We start from the raw sequence: 25,912 nt of genomic DNA on the forward strand, positions 1-25,912 counted from the left end.
AAAGTTAAATATAAACTTAAAACGTAATACTTCACATGATTTAAGGGAAAGAACACAAGAAATACCGTTTTTGTTTATTATTTAACATTAGAATACAATTGATACATCTCTGAAAATAAAATTAAGTGGAGGGAGAATTAGGATGGTGCCTATCCAACAGCGATGTTGCTTGGGCCACACTGTTGTAGGCTGGACGTGACGAAGGTGTTAAAGGTCATGGTAGGTTCATCGTCACAGCGACCAATGATGTTGGGGATCAGACCCGTCTGAGACTGCCAGGCGGAGATCCAGCTCAGGTCGCACGTGCAAGGTATGTGGTTCCCGTCCACGTAAACTGACCGCAGGCCGTCTGCTTTGACCAGCGACCTAGGCAATGTCGTCAGCGAACACCTGAAAATGACAGCCACCACAGCTGATAACTTCAATACACTGATATTTTACAAAGTAAAGGTAAGCAACTATAAGATCAACACCAATTGTGTAATGTATGAGTAGCCTCCCCTAAATGGCTTTATCTCAACAATAATTCACCCTCCCTCTTTTCAATCATCTCTAATTATGTTTACCTTTAATTATGATTACTTTATCGATCGCTTAAAATATTAATTATTGTACTACGGGTCGTCTATTCATGACGTCACGCTCCCAGAAGTTGTTGGGGTGTTAGGACTGTTGTGACAATGTGACAAGAGGAGGAGTGTGTATGTATCTCTGTGTGTGTGTGGTGTGTGTGTGGTGTGGTGTGTGTATGCGTGTGTGTGTGTATGCGTGTGTGTGTGGTGTGTGTGTGTGGTGTGTGTGTGAAGTGTGGTGTGTGTGTGAAGTGTGGTATGTGTGTGTGTGTGTGTGAAGTGTAATGTGTGTGTGGTGTGTGGTGTATGTGTGTGTGAAGTGTGGTGTGTGTGTGTGTGGTGTGTGTGTGAAGTGTGGTGTGTGGTGTGTGTGTGTGAAGTGTGGTGTGTGTGTGTGAAGTGTGGTGTGTGTGGTGTGTGGTGTGTGTGGTGTGTGTGTGAAGTGTGGTGTGTGTGAAGTGTGGTGTGTGGTGTGTGTGTGTGAAGTGGTGTGTGTGTGTGTGAAGTGTAATGTGTGTGTGGTGTGTGGTGTATGTGTGTGTGTGAAGTGTGGTGTGTGTGTGTGGTGTGTGTGTATGCGTGTGTACTCTCGAACAAGAAAATGTTCGAATATTGGCACTGGCTAGACCAAAGTTTATGCACTATTAGGATGCAGATATAGACAAGCCTCACACGCCTATTTGGGGGTCAGCTATGAACAAGCCTACACGCCGAGTTGAATTAAGTAGGCCATACACGTGTATAATAAAGCAACCGCCTAGCTGAAGACCAGAGCAACAACTGTCCGTCATACGAGCTCTATCAAGGACACACCTACGGGTGCTGGATTACCGCATGCGCCTTAGCGTCATGCACCTTGAGTGACGGGCGTGAGCGTCTACCGTTAGTATAGACACATCAGCTCGCCAGGCTAGTATAATAAAGCAACCGCCTAGCTGAAGACCTGAACAACAACTGTCCGTCATACGTGCTCCAGCAAGGACACCCCGAGGGGTGAAGGACACCCCTCGGGGCGCTGGTCCAATCCACATGCGCCTGAACAACATGCCACCTGGAGTGACGGGCATGGTCGTCTACCGTTAGTATATACACGTCTGCACGTCAGGTCAGTAGTTAAGTATAAATCAGTCTACAAGCCATTTTGTTGTCAGTAGTACACTGACGCAACTTGATAAATAAGTCTACAAGCCATTATGATGGCGGTACAATGACACAACTTGATAAATAAGTCAGTGTGACCGGTCGGAGTACTATTGTATATATATATCCAAATAAGCGGAGTGCTGATTCAAATTTCCCACGAAAATGGACGGATGCCGATATACACCTCACATCTAAGTGTGTGGACATTGGTCATTGCGAGTATCCGACAAATGGAGTAATGCGTGTTAATAAACAAAGCGCGTACTTCAATGAAAACATAGACTATTGCGAATGTGATGTCCTCAACATTATGGTAGTGTTGTTTTAAAAAAAATAGATGTTCACCCGGAAATTAGTCTATGAGTTGAAAAGTATCAGCTGAAAAAAACTTGTATCTACCATGTTTTCTTTACTTTTTTTAACGCAACAAACGCATTCATTTGCTGTGCAACATAGTTCGTGGTTTTCTTTTTTCCTTTTTACAAGAGTAAATAACAATCGGAGTCAAGATATATTGTGCAAGTGAGTCGAAAATACATTTATCGTTTTGTGTCAATGAACTCGATAACATGAAAAGGGCAGCAAATCTTAAGGGTGTATACTTGCACATGAAGATGGTAAAGGAATATAGATAGACATACAGTAGACTGATGCTAAAGTGGACTGATTTTGTGACAAAAATGTGCCTCGTTCTACTCTAGACGCTGAGATGTGTGCATGCGATTACTACAGAAAGAGATTTTTACACACATAACACCAGCGGCGTCACTAGGCCGGGTGTCACCCGGTGCGGTAACTGAGGGTGTCAACACCCTACACCAAGTTTGCAATTTCAGTTTGGTTTCAAAATACTAAGCTATTACTGTTACTGGATAAAACATCATTTTAATGGCATATTTTACAATTTTTAAATTCGGTGTCACCCCTAAAATTGGCGTCACCCGTTGCGGACCGCCCTACGTACACCGTCTTGTGATGCCACTGCATTACATTGGCCATTAGCACACAGATCTAGATTTTTCTGTAACTTATGATTTTTTCCTTAGTGGGTGGAACGTGTTTAAATATCTGTATACATGCACCCAGTTTATACTTTTTCTGCAACCTCATGGAGTCGTAGTAGCGTTCAAAATAACTCTTGTTTAAAAAATAAAACTTTGTTTTTGTAATAGACATAAAAGGATTTAAAATAGTTTATAGTGTTATAAAATATTTAATGGACATATTAATAACGACAAAAATTGAAATGAACTTTCTTTTCAACTTTAAGCTAATTTTAATTGTAATGAGCCAGTTGCAATGTTGTTTTTAATTTTTATTTAATTTCTTATCTTCCATCTAAATCTATTAAAAATATGCATAAAACCTTTTTAATAACAACCTTTTATGTAATAATGTACTAAAAAGAAAAATAAGTAAGTGATTTTCTTTAAATATATAATAATACACTACTATTTAAATATCTATACAGAGAAGCGTGGGTCACTAATATATTAGTAAAGTTATCCAACTGATAATTGAAAGCTGACGAAACGCTAAAAGGGAAGCTTTTTAAAAACAAAGATGAATTTAAAAAGCTTGTAAAAAATAGTCTCGCGCATGCGAGATTATCGGTCAAGAAATCGAGCTCGGGATAATTACTTTTCATTTTAAAACGGCATTTTAAAATATTTCCCCCCAATTTTTTTGGTGTGAAAATCATCTTCTATTCCCGTTCGTGCCCAAAGACGGTGACCGGAAGGATGCGCTAAGAAAAAGTGCGCAAGAGCATCAGTGTTTTTAAAATCGAGCATTTTTTAGACATTACCATTGTAGCATAATAAAACATTTCTACGAAATATGACAAAATTTAAGTGTTTCATTATAATTAGTTTGTATTTGCGCATTGTTCCGATCGCGCTTTTTTTCAAGGAACCGCCCAAGACAAACGAGGCAGATGAAGTAGAGTTCATCTGTGACCTCGGCATATGATGGAAAGTGAGGTCAGCACTTTAACCAGCCGTTTTTGTTTTTCCAGGGACATTTTACTGACTTGAACCCGGATAGCAGCCTAGCTCTCTACCGCTAGGCCACGCTGTCCCATTTTTGTGTGAAATTATCCTAATATATAATGGGCCACGTTCGCACTTCTCTCTCTCTCTCTCTCTCTCTCTCTCTCTCTCTCTGTCTGTCCGCAAAATATTTTCGCCAGACATCACATTAGAATCTACAGCGATATATCGAGAACTTTATACGGACTTTTGTTGAAAATAATATGGTAGTTGTTTTAAATGTATAACCACAATTTTATTTAAAGAAGAAAAATAAAAATAAAGGCGTATTCGAATGTAGAAAAACAGTATTATTTATGCAACCGGAAAAGCATTTATAGATGTGAAAAAGAACGCATAAAGCTGTGACGTCACTAATGTTTATACATTACATTAACTAATGACGTCATCTGCCGTGTTTAGCCGTGTCTAGAATAAAAAGAAATGAACTATTTCATTCAAATTTGATTTAGATCTACGTACACTATGAAATGTACACAATACAATTTTTCCGGCCTAAACCATAAAATTTATTTTATTTATTTGGATTCTAGATCTAGAGATTCTAGATCTAGACTAGATCTAAATCTACAAATCTACGCAATAACTAGATCCAGACGTAGACGCTAAGATCTAGATCTAGATTTAGACACTAACTTCTCTAGAATCTATTCCAAAAATAAATTTCTACATTAGGACTAAACTATTTCAAGACATAATTATTTTATACAAAATCTTTGTTTGGAACTGGCTAATTTGGGATAAAAAAAATTAATTTGAAAGAATAGCCATAATCGCGTAAGTTAAGATTTTAAAATACGTCTTTTATTCTCCGTGTTTTATAAGGTGCCTATATAGCGGAGACGATAGTGTACTTAAACCCACGCAGGTGGTGCGGGTTCGAGACGCACCAAGTCAACTTGGTTAATCTATTTTTTTTATTTTGCTCGGGCTAAACTTAAAAAAAAATTCTATTAGGATTCTAGATCTAGATCTAGATGATCTACTAGATCAACGGAAAAACTAGACTTACACAGATGTAGACCCTACCTAGATCTAGAATCTATTCAAACAATACATTTCTATACTAAAGTATTTCAGGCCTTAATTACTTTATTGAAATCTTTGTTTATCTATGCAATTTGCTAATCTCTATCTCTATATTATATAAAGCAAAGTTGTCGGGTGTCCGATAGGGCACTTCCCGGCGCCGCAGGCGCTTTAAATTTGGCAGGATCTTGCCTTGGGGTGACAGAACACGAGGGCCGGTTGGCCGAAAAGTCTACGATGAGGGGGTCAAAACTGACCTCGACTGACCGGCGCCTTATATGAGCTATAAATCGAAAAAAAATGTCCTCGGAGGAACCTCTTCATAACTCTTGAGGTCGTAGACCGACCCTCGGGCGAATTAATTAAGCATTCAAATTCTCAATGTTTTCGGAAGCCTAACTGAAGCTGGGCAGCATGCCTAGTTTAACTAGAAATACCAGTGGAAAATTCGGGGTAAAAATTTGCGATTTTTGAAAAATTCGGAAATCCGCCGGAATTTGGAAGTCACAACCCTATTATCTTGGGACGGAGTGGTCTAGCGGTAGAGAGATGGACTGCTAACCCGTAAGTTTCAAGTTCAAATCCTGGTTCAAGTCAGTACACCTTCCATCCAGCTCTGATGGGCACCTAACTCACGTTAGGGAAAGTAAAGGCGGCTGGGCATAGTGCTGACCACAGTATCTCTTAATATGCCGAGGTCACAGAAACTCGACTTGCCCCATAGACCGTCAGGTTTGAAAGGGAAACTCGACTTGCCCCATAGACCGTCAGGTTTGAAAGGGAAACTCGACTTGCCCCATAGACCGTCAGGTTTGAAAGGGAAACTCGACTTGCCCCATAGACCGTCAGGTTTGAAAGGGAAACTCGACTTGCCCCATAGACCGTCAGGTTTGAAAGGGAAACTCGACTTGCCCCATAGACCGTCAGGTTTGAAAGGGAAACTCGACTTGCCCCATAGACCGTCAGGTTTGAAAGGGAAACTCGACTGGCCCCATAGACCGTCAGGTTTGAAAGGGAAACTCGACTGGCCCCATAGACCGTCAGGTTTGAAAGGGAAACTCGACTTGCCCCATAGACCGTCAGGTTTGAAAGGGAAACTCGACTTGCCCCATAGACCGTCAGGTTTGAAAGGGAAACTCGACTTGCCCCATAGACCGTCAGGTTTGAAAGGGAAACTCGACTTGCCCCATAGACCGTCAGGTTTGAAAGGGAAACTCGACTGGCCCCATAGACCGTCAGGTTTGAAAGGGAAACTCGACTTGCCCCATAGACCGTCAGGTTTGAAAGGGAAACTCGACTGGCCCCATAGACCGTCAGGTTTGAAAGGGAAACTCGACTGGCCCCATAGACCGTCAGGTTTGAAAGGGAAACTCGACTTGCCCCATAGACCGTCAGGTTTGAAAGGGAAACTCGACTTGCCCCATAGACCGTCAGGTTTGAAAGGGAAACTTGACTTACCTATCCCTGTTATCTGTTGCCGTCAGATCTACTTTAATCATCCAATTGAAAAGAAATATGTCAAATGCACAATTCGACCGTTTCCGTAGTTGTTATTACCACTTTCACCCAAATTTTTCAAACTTCGCAAAAAATCTAAAATTGGTGGAACAATTCGGAGAAAATGAAGTAATCAAAGGAAAATTGAAGCTCAAACGAGAAAAAAAAATTGGATTGCCGCTAAAAATTGGTAATAATAATTTAGTATCCATAACATTTAAAAGCAAATCTTTATATTGGAATCTATAATGTATCACTTCACGAAGTCTATAGAAGATAACCCAAGAAATGCGATTTTGTTTATTATGTTACAAATTTGGAGCACAAATAATAAAAATCCCTGATAGTAAAAATAAAATTAAGCAGAACCCAGCGATGACTAGAGATGGTGCCTATCCAACAGCGATGTTGTTTGGGTCACATTGTTGTAGGCTGGACGTGACGAAGGTGTTAAAGGTCATGGTAGGGTCATCGTCACATCGACCAATGATGTTGGTGATCAGACCCGTCTGAGACTGCCAGGCGGAGATCCAGCTCAGGTCGCACGTGCACGGTATGTGGTTCCCGTCCACGTAAACTGACCGCAGGCCGTCTGCTTTGACCAGAGACCTAGGCAATGTCGTCAGCGAACACCTGAAAATGACAGCCACCACAGCTGATGGACTTCAATACACTGGTATTTTACAACGTAAAGGGAAGCAACTATAAGATCAACACCAATTGTGTAATGTATGAGTAGCCTCCCCTAAATTGCCTTTATCTCAACAATAATTCCCCCTCCTCTCTTCCCAGGTATAAAACAGAAAATAATTTTTTATGTAGAAATTATATACTTTAACAATTGTTCCACCCTCTTGTGTTTCAAAGCCCCCCCCCCCACCCCCAGGAGAAAAATATCTGAAAAACACTGACAGTATCAGTAATTGTTTTCAAGTTAAGTAACTCATTTGTTCATTTTCAAGACAGTAACCAAATATAGACATCGGCACAGAATGCAAAAAACGTGTTCGGACTTTTGAACCATATTGGTTTTAGCTAGCAACAAAATTTAGCAACGTTTGATAGATCCTGATTGGTTTTAGCTAGCAACAAAATTTAGCAAGGTTTGATAGATCCTGGTAAACACTAACTAGAGTGACACCAACTTTTGGACATTGTAAATTGGCGAGCTTTCATATTAAGAAAATACTTTTGTTTGCCCCATCAATAATATGTTAAATTATCTTAAAATATATCACTGGTAGTGTTGTACAATGATGAAGCAAAACTGCCATGAATTGTTTTTAAATGTATCTTACTTAACTCCCTTGAAGTCCTTTTTAGAACTTAATATTTAAACTATGAAAGAATTTATAGTGTGGGACCAATGTTTTGTTATATTTTTTATTCAAGTAAAATGCATAAGTTGTCTACCAAAAAATGTATTTGAAAATAAAATGATGGCCAAACCCACAAAGTTTATTTAGCTCCTATTAAATTGTTTAGTTCAAGGGAAAAGTTTCTAATAAACGTCACAACATATACTGCTCCATTTATTCCTGTCAAAATAACCTGAAATATTAAGGCATTTGATAATCTCACACTGTTTAATATTATTATTAAATGTTTTTATATCTAGGCGTCATGTTGAAAATGAAATACATCACAAAGTCAATCTAATTTTAATACAGACTCTGTTTTTTTTTTAAAGTGAAAAAAACAACATGTACATTTATTTGGGCATAGTGCTGACCACACTATCTCTTCATATGCCGAGGTCACAGAAACAAGTGAACTCTACTTCATGTTGAAAATGAAATACATCACAAAGTCAATCTAATTTTAATACAGACTCTGTTTTTTTTTAAAGTGAAAAAAACTACATGTACATTTATTTGGGCATAGTGCTGACCACACTATCTCTTCATATGCCGAGGTCACAGAAACAAGTGAACTCTACTTCACTTGCCCCATAGACCGTCAGGTTTGAAAGGGAAACTTTACTTTACATTTATTAATAGAGTGGCTTGCTAGTAATACATTTCAAGCCAGTATAAACTAAAAACATACACACATTTTTAAAATGTAATTATATTGCATATAACTAAATTAGTTTAAGAAGGCAATGTTAAAAATTCAAAATATTAGAGCTTCTTTCTCATGCCTCCAGCATAATGAAAACTTTAAAAATTGGCAATTTTATTATTAATTCGACAATTACAATACTAATAGTATTCTTTTTATTTCTGTCATCCAAATAGTGTTTATCTTTTTGATTCCATCATGTGAAATGTTAGATCACTCTCTACATATCAGCAGTTAATTTTCATTTTTTTAAAAATAACCCAAAAAATTGCTCATGGCTGGTAGTCTCTACTCACGGTAGTCTCTACTCACGGTAGTCTCTACTCATGGTAGTCTCTACTCACGGTAGTCTCTACTCACGGTTGTCTCTACTCATGGTGGTCTCATGGTGGTCCCTACTCATGGTAGCCCCTACTACTCAAGAGCAAATTGAGTGATAACATTTAATCCAGCATCAGCTGAATATATAGAAATTTTAGATTTTTAAAAATATAATTATCTGTAGGCCTAATTAGTAAGTCAATCATAATCTCTAATTATGTTTACCTTTAATTATGATTACTTTATCGATCGCTTAAAATATTAATTATTGTTTTACATGACGTCACGCTCCCAGAAAATGGTGGGGTGTTAGGACTATTGTGACAATGTGACAAGAGAAGGAGTGTATGTATCTCTCTGTGTGTGTGGTGTGTGTGTGGTGTGTGTGTGGTGTGTGTGTGGTGTGTGTGGTGTGTGTGTGTGTGGTGTGTGTGTGTTGTGTGGTGTGTGTGTGTATGTGTGGTATGTGAAGTGTGGTGTGTGTGTGTGGTGTGTGTGTGGTGTGTGTGAAGTGTGGTGTGTGTGTGTGTGGTGTGTGTGAAGTGTGTGTGAAGTGTGGTGTGTGTGTGTGGTGTGTGTGTGTGTGGTGTGTGTGTGTGTGTGGTGTGTGTGTGGTGTGTGTGTGTGAAGTGTGGTGTGTGTGTGTGTGGTGTGTGTGAAGTGTGTGTGAAGTGTGGTGTGTGTGTGTGGTGTGTGTGTGTGTGTGTGTGAAGTGTGGTGTGTGTGTGTGTGTGGTGTGTGTATGAGGTGTGGTGCGTGTGTGTGTGAAGTGTGTGTGTGTGTATGCGTGTGGTGTGTGTGCGTGTGGTGTGTGTGTGTGGTGTGTGTGTGGTGTGTGTGTGTGAAGTGTGGTGTGTGTATGCGTGTGGTGTGTGTGTGTGGTGTGTGTGTGTGTGGTGTGTGTGGTGTGTGTGGTGTGTGTGTGTACTCTCGAACAAGAAAATGTTCGAATATTGGCACTGGCTAGACCAAAGTTTATGCACTATTAGGATGCAGATATAGACAAGCCTCGGACGCCTATTTGGGGGTCAGCTATGAACAAGCCTACACGCCGAGTTGAATTAAGTAGGCCATACACGTGTATAATAAGGCCAATGCCAGGTTGAAGATATAGCAACAACTGTCCGTCATACGAGCTCTATCGAGGACACCCCTGCGGGTGCTGGATTACCGCATGCGCCTTAGCGACATGCACCTTGATTGACGGGCAGGGGCGTCTACCGTTAGTATAGACATCTGCTCGCCAGGCTAGTATAATAAGGCCATTGCCAAGTTGAAGAGCTAAGCTACAACTGTCCGTTAATACGTGCTCCAGCAAGGACACCCCGTGGGGTGAAGGACACCCCTCGGGGCGCTGGTCCAATCCACATGCGCCTGAACAACATGCCACCTGGAGTGACGGGCATGGTCGTCTACCGTTAGTATATACACGTCTGCACGTCAGGTCAGTAGTTAAGTATAAATCAGTCTACAAGCCATTTTGTTGTCAGTACAGTACACTGACGCAACTTGATAAATAAGTCTACAAGCCATTGTGTTGGCGGTACAATGACACAACTTGATAAATCAGTCTACAAGCCATTATGATGGCAGTACAATGACACAACTTGATAAATAAGTCAGTGTGACCGGTCGGAGTACTATTGTATATATATATCCAAATAAGCGGAGTGCTGATTCAAATTTCCCACGAAAATGGACGGATGCCGATATACACCTCACATCTAAGTGTGTGGACATTGGTCATTGCGAGTATCCGCCAATTGGAGTAATACGTGTTAATAAACAAAGCGCGTACTTCAATGAAAACATAGACTATTGCGAATGTGATGTCCTCCACATTATGGTGGTGTTGTTCTAAAAATAGATGTTCATCCAGCAATTGGTCTTTGAGTTTAAAAAATTCAGCTGAATAAAACTTGTATCTACCATGTTTTCTTTCCTTTTTAAACGCAACAAACGCATTCATTTGCTGTGCAACATAGTACGTGGTTTTCTTTTCTCATTTTTACAAGAGTATGTATTGTAATAACAATCGGAGTCAAGATATATTGTGCAAGTGAGTCGAAAATACATTTTGTGTTTTGTGTCAATGAACTCGATAACATGAAAAGGGCAGCAAATCTTAAGGGTTTATACTTGCGCATGATATAGATCTATGATGGTAAAGGAATATAGATAGACATACAGTAGACTGATGCTAAAGTGGACTGGTTTTGTAATAAAAAATGTGCCTCGTTCTACTCTAGACGCTGAGATGTGTGCATGCGATGATTACTACAGAAAGAGATTTTTACACACATAACACCAGCGGCGTCACTAGGCCGGGTGTCACCCGGTGCGGTAACTGAAGGTGTCAACGCCCTACACCAATTTTGCAATTTCAGTTTGGATTCAAACTACTAAGCTATTACTGTTACGGGATAAAACATCATTTTAATGGCATATTTTACAATTTTTAAATTCGGTGTCACCCCTAAAATTGGCGTCACCCGGTGCGGACCGCACCACCTACGCCGTCTTGTGATGCCACTGCATTACATTGGCCATTAGCACACAGATCTAGTTGTTTCTGTAAGTTATGTTTTTTTCCTTAGTGGGTGGAACGTGTTTAAATATCTGTATAAATCCCCGAAATATACACTCAGTTTATACTTTTTCTGCAAATTCATGGAGTCGAAATGGCATTCAAAATACCTCTTGTTAAAAAAAAAATAAAACTGTTTTTGTAATAGATATAAAAAGATTTAAAATAGTTTAGAGTGTCATAAAATATTTAATCGACATATTAATAAAGACAAAAATTGAAATGAACTTTCTTTTCAACTTTAAGCTAATTTTAATTGTAATGAGCTAGTTGCAATGTTGTTTTTAATTTTTATTTAATTTCTTATCTTCCATCTAAATCTATTAATTAAAAATATGCATACGACCTTTTTAATAACAAGCTTTTATGTAATAATGCACTAAAAATGAAATAAATAAGTGATTTTCTTTAAATATATAATAATACACTACTATTTAAATAACCATACAGAAAAGCGTGGGTCACTAATATATTAGTAAAGGTAACCAACTGATAATAGAAAGCTGACGAAACGCTAAAAGGGAAGCTTTAAAAAGAAAGATGAATTTTAAAAGCTTGTAAAAATAGTCTCGTGCATGCGAGATCATCGGTCAAGAAATCGAGCTCGGGATAATTACTTTTCATTTTAAAACACGGCATTTTAAAATATTTCCCCAATTTTTTTGGTGTGAAAATTATCTTCTTTTCCCGTTCGTGCCCAAAGACGGTGACCGGAAGGATGCGCTAAGAAAAAGTGCGCAAGGGCATCAGTGTTTTCTAAAATCGAGCATTTTTAGACATTAACTACGTGTATATTGTAGCATAATAAAACATTTCCACCAAATATGACAAAATGTAAGTGATTTAGTATAACTAGTTTGTATTTGCGCATTGTTCCGATCGCGCTTTTTTTCAGGGATCCGCCCAAGGCAAACGGGGCAGATGAAATAGAGTTCACCTGTGACCTCGGCATATGATAGATAGTGAGGTCAGCACTTTGCTCAGCCGTTTTTGTTTTTCCAGGGACATTTTACTGACTTGAACCCGGATAGCAGCCTAGCTCTCTACCGCTAGGCCCCGCCGTCCCATTTTTGTGTGAAAATATTTAACTAGAAATACCAGTGGAAAATTCGGAGTAAAAATTTGCGATTTTTGAAAACTTCGGAAATCCGCCGGAATTTGGAAGTTGCATACCTGTTATCTGAGGACTGAGTGGTCTAGTGGTAGAGAGCTGGACTGCTAACACGTAAGTTTCGAGTTCGAATCCGGGTTCAAGTCAATAGACCGTCCATGAGTCCACCCAACTCTGATGGGTACCTAACTCACGTTAGGGAAAGTAAAAGCGGCTGGGCATAGTGCTGACCACACTATCTCTCTCATATGCCGAGGTCACAGAAACTCTACTTCACTTGACTTACCTATCCCTGTTATCTAGAGCCGTCAGATCTACTTTAATCATCTAATTGAAAAGAAATGTGTCAAATGCATAATTCGGTCGTTTCCATAGAGGTCATTATCACTTTCATCCAAATTTTCCAAACTTCGCAAAAAATCTAAAATTGGTGGAACAATTCGGAGAAAATGAAGTAATCGAAGGAAAATTGAAGCTCAAACGGAAAAAAAAATCGGATTACCGCTAAAAATTGGTAATAATAATTTAGTATCCATAACATTTGGAAGCAAATCTTTATATTGGTATCATATATAATGTATCACTTCACGAAGTCTATAGAAGATAACCCAAGAAATGCGATTTTGTTTATTATGTTACAAATTTGGAGCACAAATAATAAAAATCCCTGATAGTAAAATAAAGCAGAACCCAGCGATGACTAGTGAAGGCGCCTATCCAACTGCGATGTTGCTTGGGCCACATTGTTGTAGGCTGGACGTGACGAAGGTGTTAAAGGTCATGGTAGGGTCATCGTCACAGCGACCAATGATGTTGGGGATCAGACCCGTCTGAGACTGCCAGGCGGAGATCCAGCTCAGGTCGCACGTGCAAGGTATGTGGTTCCCGTCCACGTAAACTGACCGCAGGCCGTCTGCTTTGACCAGCGACCTAGGCAATGTTGTCAGCGAACACCTGAAAATGACAGTCGCGACACATCTGTTAAACTTTCATTACACGGTGAATTTTACAAAGTAAAGGGAAACAACTATAAGATTAACACAATTTGTGTACTGAATGAGTAGCCTCCCCTATATTAATGTATCTCAACCCACTCTTCTCCACAATAAAACAGAAAAAATATTAAGGGGGGACCTGTAGTCAACTTTCTTGAAAAATTTCAATTTTCTGGTCTAAAATCAGTTTTTTTATCTCATATTTTGGGGACTTTGATATCTAGTGAAGACTGGCATCGAATTTTTTTTTTTTTTTTTTTTTTTTTTTTTTTGTAAATTGAGTAAAATGTTGTTTTCCCCAATAATGTTATCGGAAAAAGTAATTATTTGTCAAAGTTATTCATTATTTTGCTAATGCATACCCTTATATGACAAAACATTTAGTCAATAATGCTTAATTTTGAGTTTACTCAGTTTTGTCCATTTTACCATATAGATCTCGCGTGAATGAATTTAACTCAAAAAGCGCCTATCAGAGATACTTCAAACTGCCACTGTATGTTACTAACATATGTTATAAAGTAGTAGAAGGGTTTGGCTGAACTTTATTTTTTTTTTAAACTGTGAAAGTTTTTAGAATTGCTTTCATAGAAAATCATATGGAAAAAAATTTTTACTTTTTAAAAATTTAACAAAAAATTCATTTTGTAAGATATCAAAATTTCCTTCTATCAGATAGTCAATTGTCATGTCTACTATGAATATGCCAGGTTACTTTGCATTGTTTTCAATTATATTTTTAGTTATTTTCATTCTACTGTGTACCTAAAAAATGTTCAATTTGACACCAAATTTGGCAAAACATGTATAAATTGTTCCCCAAAAAATACAATGTTATATTGTTTGAAGTATTTTAAAGTTAATAAAATTCCAAAAAAAAAAGCATGTATTGTATAGCTTGTAGCAAAATGTGCTTTGACTACAGGTCCCCCCTTAAATTTAGGTAGAACTATTGTCCAACCATCCACTCAAGTTTCAAATGCCTCCCCCCCCCCCCCCCCCCCCCCGAGGAAATATTTTTAAAACACTGACAAAAATTTGTCCATGGACCGTGTGTCATTTACAAGTCAATGACCATAATGACATTGGTACAGAATGAAAGAACATGTTCGGACTTTTGAACCAGATTGGTTTTAACTAACAACAAAATTTAGCAACGTTCGATAGATCTTGGTAAGCACGAGCTAGAGTGACACCAACTTTTCGACATTGCAAATTGGCGAGTTTTCAGATTGAGTAAATAATTTAAAAGTTATCCATTGTTTTAAATTCCTTATGTCTCCCCCCCCCCCCCCCCAGACGGTCTGTCACTTGACCCACTTATACCTGGATAACCTCAGCGTCCTGATGCTGTGGGCGTCCTTAAACGCATCGTCCTTCACCTCCAGTATCGAGTTGTTGGACAAGTCCACTGATGCCAGCTTGCGTGCGTTTGGGAAGGCGTTATCGAGTATATTAGATATTCGATTACTTGACAAGTCCAGCTATACATAATCAGAACATGAGACGAAATTTAGTTATTTAAAAAAAAATCTTAACCGGTAGATGGCGATCAGTGTTTCTAAAAATAGATTACCGTGGTGAGCTCAGTGGGGTCAGAGAGTGACGAGCTAGGCACGTAGGACATGTGACACCTGGCCAGGTGGATGCTGTTTAAAGACACAAGGCCGCCGAAAGATTTGTACCTGGGGAGTTGTGTTGTAATAGAGATTAGTGAATTAGGATTAACATGATGTTTCGTACAAGTGTAGTCAACTAGGTGAGTGTAAAGTGGATGCATGTCTGCAGGGATAGTTGGTCATAGTCTAGTTGGTCATTTCTCAGTTGGTCATTTCCCAGTTGGTCATTTCCCAGTTGGTCATTTCCAAACTGGTCATTTCCAGGCTGGTCATTTCCCACTGAGTCATTTTCCAGTTGGTCAATTCCCAGTTGGTCATTCCCCATGTGGTCATTTCCCAATTGAATACAACCACCAGCTACTTACGGGATGTTCGACAGCGGGTTGTCGTTGAGTATGAGCACCTTGAGGTGTGTCAGCGTACTGAACTGGAAGTTGTGCAACAGGCTGATCTTGTTGCCGCTGAGGTCCAGCAGCTCCAGGTATGCCAGACTTTTGACGGCACGCGGCATCGCCAGCAGACTGCAGGAGGCCAGGTTCAAGCTGCGGAGGCTGATGGCGGCGTTCAGGAGCAGGGGGTCGGTGCCGGTGTCAAGGACGTCGTTGTTGGTGGACAGCATGGGGTTGTCGCTCAAGTCGATCTCCTGGAGGTCAGCGTGAACTTTGGTGAGTACCAATCACACGTGTAAACTACTCACTCACCTCTCCCTTCCCCAGCCACGCGTTAAACTAATTACCTCCCCTCCCATCTTGTTCCATTTCAACGTATTCACATTTCAACATGGTTTCATTTCATAATGGTCCAATTTTAACATGATCCCATTTTAGCATGGTCTTATTTCAATATGGTTTCAGTTCATAATGATCCCATTTTAACATGGTCCCATTTTAGCATGGTCTTATTTCATCAAGGCCTTACTCCATCATGGTCCCATTTTAGCATGGTCTTATTTCATCAAGGCCTTACTCCATCATGGTCCCATTTCAACATTTCAGCTATTACCATTACATGATGTGAACAAAAACGAAGGTAATTATCTTAGCTGAACCTCTAGGCTTACATGACAGGAAATACTAATCAGCTAATGAGAAATAATTGGCAGATTAAAAACCAATTAGATAAACCTAATGAACAGCCTGTTTTTAATGCCAAGTTGGTCTAAAAATAAAAGCAGTTAATTTTATCAAGGGAAATAACTGTCTATATTTTTGCAAATCAGTCCGTTTGAAGTGAATTTTATTAAAAAAAATAATAAAAAAGCATATAACACAGGAAGAAAAATGTATAAAAATATATATTAGAATTTTATTAAAAAATATATTTGAGTAAAAAATTTCATGTTTATGGCAGATTAGATTTTAGATAATCTGTTTTGGTTAACGCATGGCTTAAATTTAACTTTTTTATTGGATGTTTAAAAATCTTGGAAAATCAGTCTAAACTTAGATGCTAACAACTACTTTAATAATTTAAAAATGCGAAGCTATTTTTGTTTGAAATAATCTTAACCTAACATTTTGGATCAGCTCTAGAAATGTACCAATCCTTTCGACCCGGGGTACACTGGCCTTCAGGTCTACTTGGAAAAATCCCGGTCGACCCCAGGGAAAAATATCAATTAGATCCCAATAAAACGGCAATGTAATGGGCCTAATGGTGCTTTGATTTTTTTTAAAAATTTGGTATTTCTTCATTTTACCAATTCCCTTTTTACATGCAATGGCGTAAATTTAATTAAAAAAAGAATTTGGCATTTCGCAGAAGGACCGGACAAGATAATGAAGCCGACTTCCACTTTAAAAAACAAATGTTAGAAATTGTATCACTCTAGTTAAAATTAGACCCACTCATCGAAAAATCCTCTTGTTAAAGTTAGTGAGGCAAGCAGATATAGACACGGATAAAGTACCAAACAAAATTTTTAATCTGGGTTAGGAGGCCATTTTAAAGCTTTCGGGAGATCTTGGACACAGTGCTCACCTGCATTCGAGATATTCCTTAAACAGTAGGTAACGTCAATGTTAACAGAGGTAGATGGCACTACGAATGCCACTTACCTCAATGACCAAGAGATACGAATGTCACTTACCTCAATGACCAAGATATACAAATGCCACTTACCTCAATGACCAAGAGGTCGGCTAGGGCAGGTGGTAGGTAGGTGAGTCGAGCAGACGACATAGTAAATTTCCTCAGAGATCCGGAAATATTTCTAAAAGCTCCTGCAGGAATATCTGCGATGTCATTTTGTGATAGATCCAACACCTGAAAGTAGAACATTTTGTGATAGATCCAACACCTGAAAGTAGAACATTTTGTGATAGATCCAACACCTGAAAGTAGAACATTTTGTGATAGATCCAACACCTGAAAGTAGAACATTTTGTGATAGATCCAACACCTGAAAGTAGAACATTTTGTGATAGATCCAACACCTGAAAGTAGAACATTTTGTGATAGATCCAACACCTGAAAGTAGAACATTTTGTTATAGGTCCAACACCTGAAAGTAGAACATTTTGTGATAGGTCCAACACCTGAAAGTAGAACATTTTGTGATAGGTCCAACACCTGAAAGTAGAACATTTTTTATTTCACATCTGGAAGTATAACTTTATATATCACACACACATAAAAATATAACAACTCACATCTGAAAATATAACAACACGCGTCTGAAAATATAACAATACACATCTGTAAATATAACAACACGCGTCTGAAAATATAACAATACACATCTGTAAATATAACAACACGCGTCTGAAAATATAACACCGCATGAGAAAAAATAAGAGTTCAGACATCACACACATGTAAATATAACATTATACATCACACATATAAAAATAAAACGTTATAAACCTTATCACAGCCCTAAACATAGAACTATATCTCTCACACCTGAAGAATGCAATTTCATATAACACACACCTGAGAAATTAAACTTGCTTTATAACAGCTTTATAATACAACATTGTAGATCATATAAAAGTAAAATACAACTAGAAGATCTACAATGTTAACACTGACCATGGCCACAATATAAATATTGACCAATGTAAATATTGACCATAGCCACAATGTAAACACTTACCATATCGACAATGAAAACACTGACCATAACCACAATGTAAACACTGACAATAACCACAATGTAAACACTGACCATAGCCACAATGTAAACACTGACCATAACCACAATGTAAACACTGACCATAACCACAATGTAAATACTGACCAATGTAAACACTGACCATAGCCACAATGTAAACACTGACCATAGCCACAATGTAAACACAGACCATAGCCACAATGTAAACACTGACCATAACCACAATGTAAACACTGACCATAACCACAATGTAAACACTGACCATAACCACAATGTAAATACTGACCAATGTAAACACTGACCATAGCCACAATGTAAACACTGACCATAACCACAATGTAAATACTGACCAATGTAAACACTGACCATAACCACAATGTAAACACTGACCATAACCACAATGTAAATACTGACCAATGTAAACACTGACCATAGCCACAATGTAAACACTGACCATAGCCACAATGTAAACACTGACCATAGCCACAATGTAAACACTGACCATAACCACAATGTAAACACCGACCACAACCACAGTATAAACACTGACCATAGCCACAATGTAAACACTGACCATAACCACAATGTAAATACTGACCAATGTAAACACTGACCATAACCACAATGTAAATACTGACCAATGTAAACACTGACCATAGCCACAATGTAAACACTGACCATAGCCACAATGTAAACACTGACCATAGCCACAATGTAAACACTGACCATAACCACAATGTAAACACCGACCACAACCACAGTATAAACACTGACCATAGCCACAATGTAAACACTGACCATAACCACAATGTAAACACTGACCATAACCACAATGTAAACACTGACTACAACCACATTATGGCAACACTGACCCACAATGCCTTGAGACTAGAAAGTTCCTGTTGAAATGAGGTCAGGCTACTGTTGACAAGATGCAGCTCGTGTAGTGTGTTGCTAAAGCTGGACACAGCGCCATCTCGCAGGAAGATGACCCGGTTGTTGGACATGTTTAAAAACTGGAGATGGGCCAGCGAGTTGAGTGAGGAGGGCCAGTAGCGGATGTTGGTCCTGCCCATAGATAGGCTGAAACAAAACATGGGATATGTCTTATATCAGTGGCCAGTAGCGGATGTTGGTCCTGCCCATTGATAGGCTGAAACAAAACATGGGATATGTCTTATATCAGTGGCCAGTAGCGGATGTTGGTCCTGCCCATTGATAGGCTGAAACAAAACATGGGATATGTCTTATATCAGTGGCCAGTAGCGGATATTGGTCCTGCCCATAGATAGGCTGAAACAAAACATGGGATATGTCTTATATCAGTGGCCAGTAGTGGATGTTGGTCCTGCCCATTGATAGGCTGAAACAAAACATGGGATATGTCTTATATCAGTGGCCAGTAGCGGATGTTGGTCCTGCCCATAGATAGGCTGAAACAAAACATGGGATATGTCTTATATCAGTGGCTAGTACTGGATATGTCTTATATCAGTGGCCAGTAGCGGATGTTGGTCCTGCCCATAGATAGGCTGAAACAAAACATGGGATATGTCTTATATCAGTGGCCAGTAGCGGATGTTGGTCCTGCCCATTGATAGGCTGAAACAAAACATGGGATATGTCTTATATCAGTGGCCAGTAGCGGATGTTGGTCCTGCCCATAGATAGGCTGAAACAAAACATGGGATATGTCTTATATCAGTGGCCAGTAGCGGATGTTGGTCCTGCCCATAGATAGGCTGAAACAAAACATGAGATATGTCTTATATCAGTGGCCAGTAGCGGATGTTGGTCCTGCCCATAGATAGGCTGAAACAAAACATGGGATATGTCTTATATCAGTGGCTAGTACTGGATATGTCTTATATCAGTGGCCAGTAGCGGATGTTGGTCCTGCCCATAGATAGGCTGAAACAAAACATGGGATATGTCTTATATCAGTGGCCAGTAGCGGATGTTGGTCCTGCCCATTGATAGGCTGAAACAAAACATGGGATATGTCTTATATCAGTGGCCAGTAGCGGATGTTGGTCCTGCCCATAGATAGGCTGAAACAAAACATGGGATATGTCTTATATCAGTGGCCAGTAGCGGATGTTGGTCCTGCCCATAGATAGGCTGAAACAAAACATGAGATATGTCTTATATCAGTGGCCAGTAGCGGATGTTGGTCCTGCCCATAGATAGGCTGAAACAAAACATGGGATATGTCTTATATCAGTGGCTAGTACTGGATATGTCTTATATCAGTGGCCAGTAGCGGATGTTGGTCCTGCCCATAGATAGGCTGAAACAAAACATGGGATATGTCTTATATCAGTGGCCAGTAGCGGATGTTGGTCCTGCCCATTGATAGGCTGAAACAAAACATGGGATATGTCTTATATCAGTGGCCAGTAGCGGATGTTGGTCCTGCCCATAGATAGGCTGAAACAAAACATGGGATATGTCTTATATCAGTGGCCAGTAGTGGATGTTGGTCCTGCCCATTGATAGGCTGAAACAAAACATGGGATATGTCTTATATCAGTGGCCAGTAGCGGATGTTGGTCCTGCCCATAGATAGGCTCAAACAAAACATGAGATATGTCTTATATCAGTGGCCAGTAGCGGATGTTGGTCCTGCCCATAGATAGGCTGAAACAAAACATGGGATATGTCTTATATCAGTGGCCAGTAGCGGATGTTGGTCCTGCCCATAGATAGGCTGAAACAAAACATGGGATATGTCTTATATCAGTGGCCAGTAGCGGATGTTGGTCCTGCCCATAGATAGGCTGAAACAAAACATGGGATATGTCTTATATCAGTGGCCAGTAGCGGATGTTTGTCCTGCCCATAGATAGGCTGAAACAAAACATGGGATATGTCTTATATCAGTGGCCAGTAGCGGATGTTGGTCCTGCCCATTGATAGGCTGAAACAAAACATGGGATATGTCTTATACCAGTGGCTAGTACTGGATAAGTCTTATATCAGTGGCCAGTAGCGGATGTTGGTCCTGCCCATTGATAGGCTGAAATAAGACATGGGATATGTCTTATATCCGACAATGCCACAATGATGGCATCTTCTTAAAATGGTGTTAGGTTGTTGCTAGTGAACTAAATACTGATAGGCTGAAACAAAACATGGGATATGTCTTATATCCGACAATGCCACAATGATGGAATCTCCTTAAAATGGTGTTAGGTTGTTGCTAGTGAACTAAATACTGATAGAGCTTCTAAACAGTAATCAGATCCCTAGCCCAAACCATAACCCTAATCCAACCCTGGCTTCTAACCCCTAATACTTAACATGATAATTTATGACAATATTTCTAATCCTTTTTTTCAGGAGAGTCTATTGTTGGAGACGGGTAACACAAGTACTCCCAAGACACAAAATATTTATTAAGAACATCGGAAACATTAGTGTGGCTTAGTCTGGAGTCGTTTTTTTAGCGCAAAAATCTAGTATTTTTTGTCATAGCAGTTGCCTAACCAAATGTCCTAAGCCTAGCCATCTTTTCCAAGTGCAAGTTCTAGCTCTAAATTGATATCACAATGCTACCAACAACCGACCACCCCTAATTTCCCAACAGGCTCCGTGTAGATATTGCTCAAAAATTCTATTTTCATATTTTAGTTTACACTTTTAAAATCAGTCTCGAGAGGACAGATGAGAAACGAAAGTACCTGATCAACGATTGGCCGACTCCCAACGTGACGTTTGGATGCAGGATGCTGATTGGATTGTTCTGGATGTTGAGTTTCTGCAGATTTTTTAACCTGGAGACGGAGGCTGGAACTGTCCTAATGTGGGTGTTCTCTATGTTAAGCTCCAGGAGGAATTCCTCCATCCCTACGAAGGCGTCGTCTTGGAAGGTGGTGATGGGGTTCTGGCTCAGGTCGACGGTGCTGGTGTGGTAGCCCTGGGGGGGGGAGATTAACGTGACTGTACTATCAAACAGTGGCGTAGCGATGTCGGGTGTCACCCGGTGCGGTACTTAATGGTGTCACCCCCCCCCCCCAGAGGCGTAGCGACCCTTCCCGGGGACAAACTTTCAACTTTCGATTTGCACCCCCCTCAAACTTTGTATTTGCACCCTCCCCCCCTCAAACTTTCGATTTACACCTCTTAAAACACTATTTAACACTCGAATTAATCACTTAATTAAGTGGAATTATCATTTTTCTCTATATATTTTGCTATTTTTTGGCTTGGTGTCACCCCCCTAAATGGTGTCACCCGGTGCGGTCCGCACCCCTTCCTCCTCGCTACGACTCTGCTATCAAATTAATGATGTCAGTTAATTGACCGTAGTTAGGTACTTGACATCCATTCAATGAACTTGATGTATGACACTAGGTATGTAAGACGTTCTGTTTCTTAATCTTAGGAAGAGTACAACTAACGTCACGGCTTAGCTTGGGTGTTACCTTACATGAGTGCTACCTTACTTAAGAGCTACCTTACCTGGGTTCTACTTTACCTACCAAATCTGGGTGTTACCTTACCTAACCCGAGTGTTACGACTTGAGTTCTACATTACCGTAAAGTGCCACCTTACCTAAGTCCTGCCTTACTCTGAGTGCTACCTTATCTGAGTGCTACCTTACCTAAGTGCTGCCTTATAATACCTGAGTGCTACCTTACCTGAGTGCTAACTTATCTGAGTGCTACCTTACCTAAGTGCTACCTTATCTAAGTGCTACCTTACCTAAGTCCTGCCTTACTCTGAGTGCTACCTTATCTGAGTGCTACATTACCTAACTTCTACCTTACCTAACTGCTACCATGACTAAGTGCTACCTTACCTGAGTGCTACTTTATCTAAATGCTACCTTACCTAAGTGCTACCTTACCCGTGTGCTACCTTAACTAAGTGCTACCTTACCTAAGTGCTACCTTACCTAAGTGCTACCTTACCTAAGTGCTACCTTACCTGTGTACTACCTTAACTAACTGCTACCTTACCCGTGTGCTACCTTACCTAACTGCTACCTTAACTAAGTGCTACCTTACCTAACTGCTACCTTAACTAAGTGTTACCTTACCTGTGTGCTACCTTACCTAAATGCTACCTTACCTAACTGCTACCTTAACTAAGTGCTACCTCACCTGAGTGCTACCTTACCTGTGCTACCTCACCCGAATTGCTACCCTACCTTTAACGAGTCCTGATCAACGACTGTAATGTTGTTACGGTTCAGGTATAATCCAATGTACGGCTCAGTGCCCAGTAGCCCCATTGACCTGGGTATGCCATTTAACTGACGAGCCTCGCAGTGAATGCTGACGTCACACTGGCAGGGAGCCGGGGCCGGACAGCCGAGGGTCAGGAAAGCCGCGGCCAGGCTCCACGTCATGGCCAGACACAAGAGCTGCTGGAGCCTACCCATCTGTCTGAAGGTTACAAGGTCGTCTGAACAAGGTCGTCTGAGCAAGGTCGTCTGAACAAGGTCGTCTGAGCAATGTCAAGGACGTTGGGCGTCTATACACACACGCAAACACTCACACAAGCATCGAGCGCACACAAAAACACGCACTTAACAAACGCACACCACATAAACACATGCAGTCATTCAATCGTATTATTAGGGTCCTTTGAACTTTAATACATTTCTATCATTGTATACTCTACCACTTTAGCTGCAATAATTGTACATTAAGTATCCCTCAAGTAACCAGATTAACAGTTGTAATTTACACAAGTGATAATCCTTGTATAGGTTGTATCTATCCATGGGCAATGGCTAAATGTAAAGGTAAGCCTACACTAACGTTTCGTATCATTTATCTCAACTGTAAACAGTGTATGCAGATACTGAAACAGCTCACAGATAACAAAAATACGAAAGATGTCGGCTACTACTCAAGGGCTCATGGTAAAGTGGTAAACTTGAATTAAACTTACTGTAGCATCATTAGTATTTTACGTAAAAACACATTTGTCAAGTTTTAAATTTAATTTCTTATATATATATATATATATATATATATATATATATATATATATATATATATATATATATATATATATATATATATATGTGTGTGTGTGTGTGTGTGTGTGTGCGTGTTTGTGTATGTACATATAAATAAATAGATAAATAAATGTGTGTATCGTGTATATTTTGCGTGCAATTTATGTGATAGTAAAATGCGTAAGTCTCATACGTTAAAAAGTGCAAAAATAATCGTTACCCATTCAGTTATTCAGAAATCCGCAAATCTCGGAGACTGGTCTAGCTGGAGACCAAAGCACAAGCTAGGAACTAAAGACTTACGTCTGACTGTTTGTTAACTTAACGATTCCAGAAATTTGTCGTCAGCTGTCTGTTTTCTCACGCACGTCGAACTGTGGGCTGGTTTGGTACACAGTTGTGTCACCACCGTGTCCAAATGGTGATACAACGTGCTCGATAGTAGTGTCACCACCGTGTCCAAATAGTGATACAATGTGCTGGTCTGGTTTGTCACACAGTGTAGTGGCCAGTTGTGTCACCACCGTGTCCAAATGGTGATACAACGTGCTCGATAGTAGTGTCACCACCGTGTCCAAATAGTGATACAATGTGCTGGTCTGGTTTGTCGCACAGTGTAGTGGCCAGTTGTGTCACCACAATGTCCAAATAGTGATACAATATGCTCGATAGTAGTGTCACCACATTTTCCAGTTAGATAACCGTGTCACCAGTGTATCCAAATGGTGATACAATGTGCTGGGCTGGTTTGGTACTCAGTGTAGTGGCCAGTTGTGTCACCACGGTGTCCAAATGGTGATACAATGTGCTCGATAGTAGTGTTGTTCAGTCGCTAGATAACCGTGTCACCAGGGGCGGAACTACAGTGCCGCCAGACCCCGCAATGCGGGGGGGGGGGGGGGGCACGACGTTTAGGGGCCCAATTCCGACCAAAAAAACAATGAATTTTCCTTTCATAAATAATGTTTTTCGTGCACATTGATAGTAGTTTTGTAAAAAACAAACAGGTCTACTGTAGCAGTGATTGTTCTACAGTAACTAACACACACTGTTGCGTAGAAAAATATAAAATCTACAAGAGCTCTACTTTGAAAGATAGGCAAACGTTCACACTACTTCCATGACTTACTGCCCTTCATCAAAACACGAGTGCCCATAAAGCTCATTTAAATAGTTTTGTACTATGTAAATTAAAGAGCCATTTATTCTCTTAATTATTATTTAAATGAAGCATACTAAAGAATCCTATAGCTATAAAAATTAATGTATTCAAACCTAATAATATAAATACAAAAAATCATAAAAATAAACATAACGCGAGAAACCATTTTAAAATCAAGCTTACGTGTTTATATAATTTTGACCAGTCAACAATTTTTGTCACTATTTTCGGTACAAACATTTGTAAAACACGATTATTCCGCGCTCGCAATGAGTTCGGACTTATTGTTGTCTGGTTCGTTATCTCAGAGTGGTTATACATTGAAATAAAATAGATTAAAATACGCAGGTAATAGAATATTTAAAATTTTGAGAAGAGGGCTACTTATACATATGTATATATATATAATATATATATATATATATATATATATATATATATTTATATATATAATATATATATATATTTATTTATATATATATATATATATAATATATATATATATATATATTTATATATATATATATATAATATATATATATATATATATTTTTATATATACATAATATATATATATATATATATATATATATATATATATATATATATATATATATATATATATATATATATATATACATATAGGGGGCCCAAAAAATTTTTTTGCGGGG

General features: G+C 39.3%; 1 protein-coding gene across 3 annotated transcripts; it reads right to left on the bottom strand.

The window, feature by feature from the left end:
• Positions 1-94: 94 nt before the first annotated feature.
• LOC131943798 (leucine-rich repeat-containing G-protein coupled receptor 4) lies at positions 95-24,421 on the bottom strand. Of its 3 annotated transcripts, none has more exons than XM_059304080.1 (9): positions 24,300-24,421; positions 23,261-23,498; positions 21,788-22,023; positions 18,977-19,187; positions 17,111-17,254; positions 15,355-15,632; positions 14,947-15,055; positions 14,697-14,854; positions 95-390 (listed from the first exon to the last, which is right to left on the bottom strand). In XM_059304080.1, exons 2-9 carry the CDS (start codon positions 23,492-23,494, stop codon positions 150-152), a joined length of 1,611 nt encoding a protein of 536 aa, XP_059160063.1. In that variant the 5' UTR covers positions 23,495-23,498; positions 24,300-24,421; the 3' UTR covers positions 95-149. The 3 variants fall into 3 exon arrangements, with proteins under 3 accessions (XP_059160063.1, XP_059160062.1, XP_059160061.1); XM_059304079.1 differs by lacking the exon at positions 95-390 and adding an exon at positions 6,554-6,925; XM_059304078.1 differs by lacking the exon at positions 95-390 and adding an exon at positions 12,988-13,329.
• Positions 24,422-25,912: the final 1,491 nt, after the last annotated feature.

The sequence above is a fragment of the Physella acuta genome, unplaced genomic scaffold (assembly GCF_028476545.2).
Source record: "Physella acuta isolate Inbredline_101_S28 unplaced genomic scaffold, ASM2847654v3 ptg000466l, whole genome shotgun sequence".
Classification (NCBI taxonomy): domain Eukaryota; kingdom Metazoa; phylum Mollusca; class Gastropoda; family Physidae; genus Physella; species Physella acuta.

What these genes read in the sequence shown, in the direction of transcription:
- LOC131943798 (XM_059304080.1), bottom strand. Translation starts at nt 23,494, where the DNA reads ATGGGTAGGCTCCAGCAGCTCTTGTGTCTGGCCATGACGTGGAGCCTG. An exon ending in CCGACCTCTTGGTCATTGAG is followed by an intron (nt 15,633 to 17,110) that starts GTAAGTGGCATT and finishes GCTGACCTCCAG; the next exon opens with GAGATCGACTTGAGCGACAA. An exon ending in AACCCGCTGTCGAACATCCC is followed by an intron (nt 15,056 to 15,354) that starts GTAAGTAGCTGG and finishes ACAACTCCCCAG; the next exon opens with GTACAAATCTTTCGGCGGCC.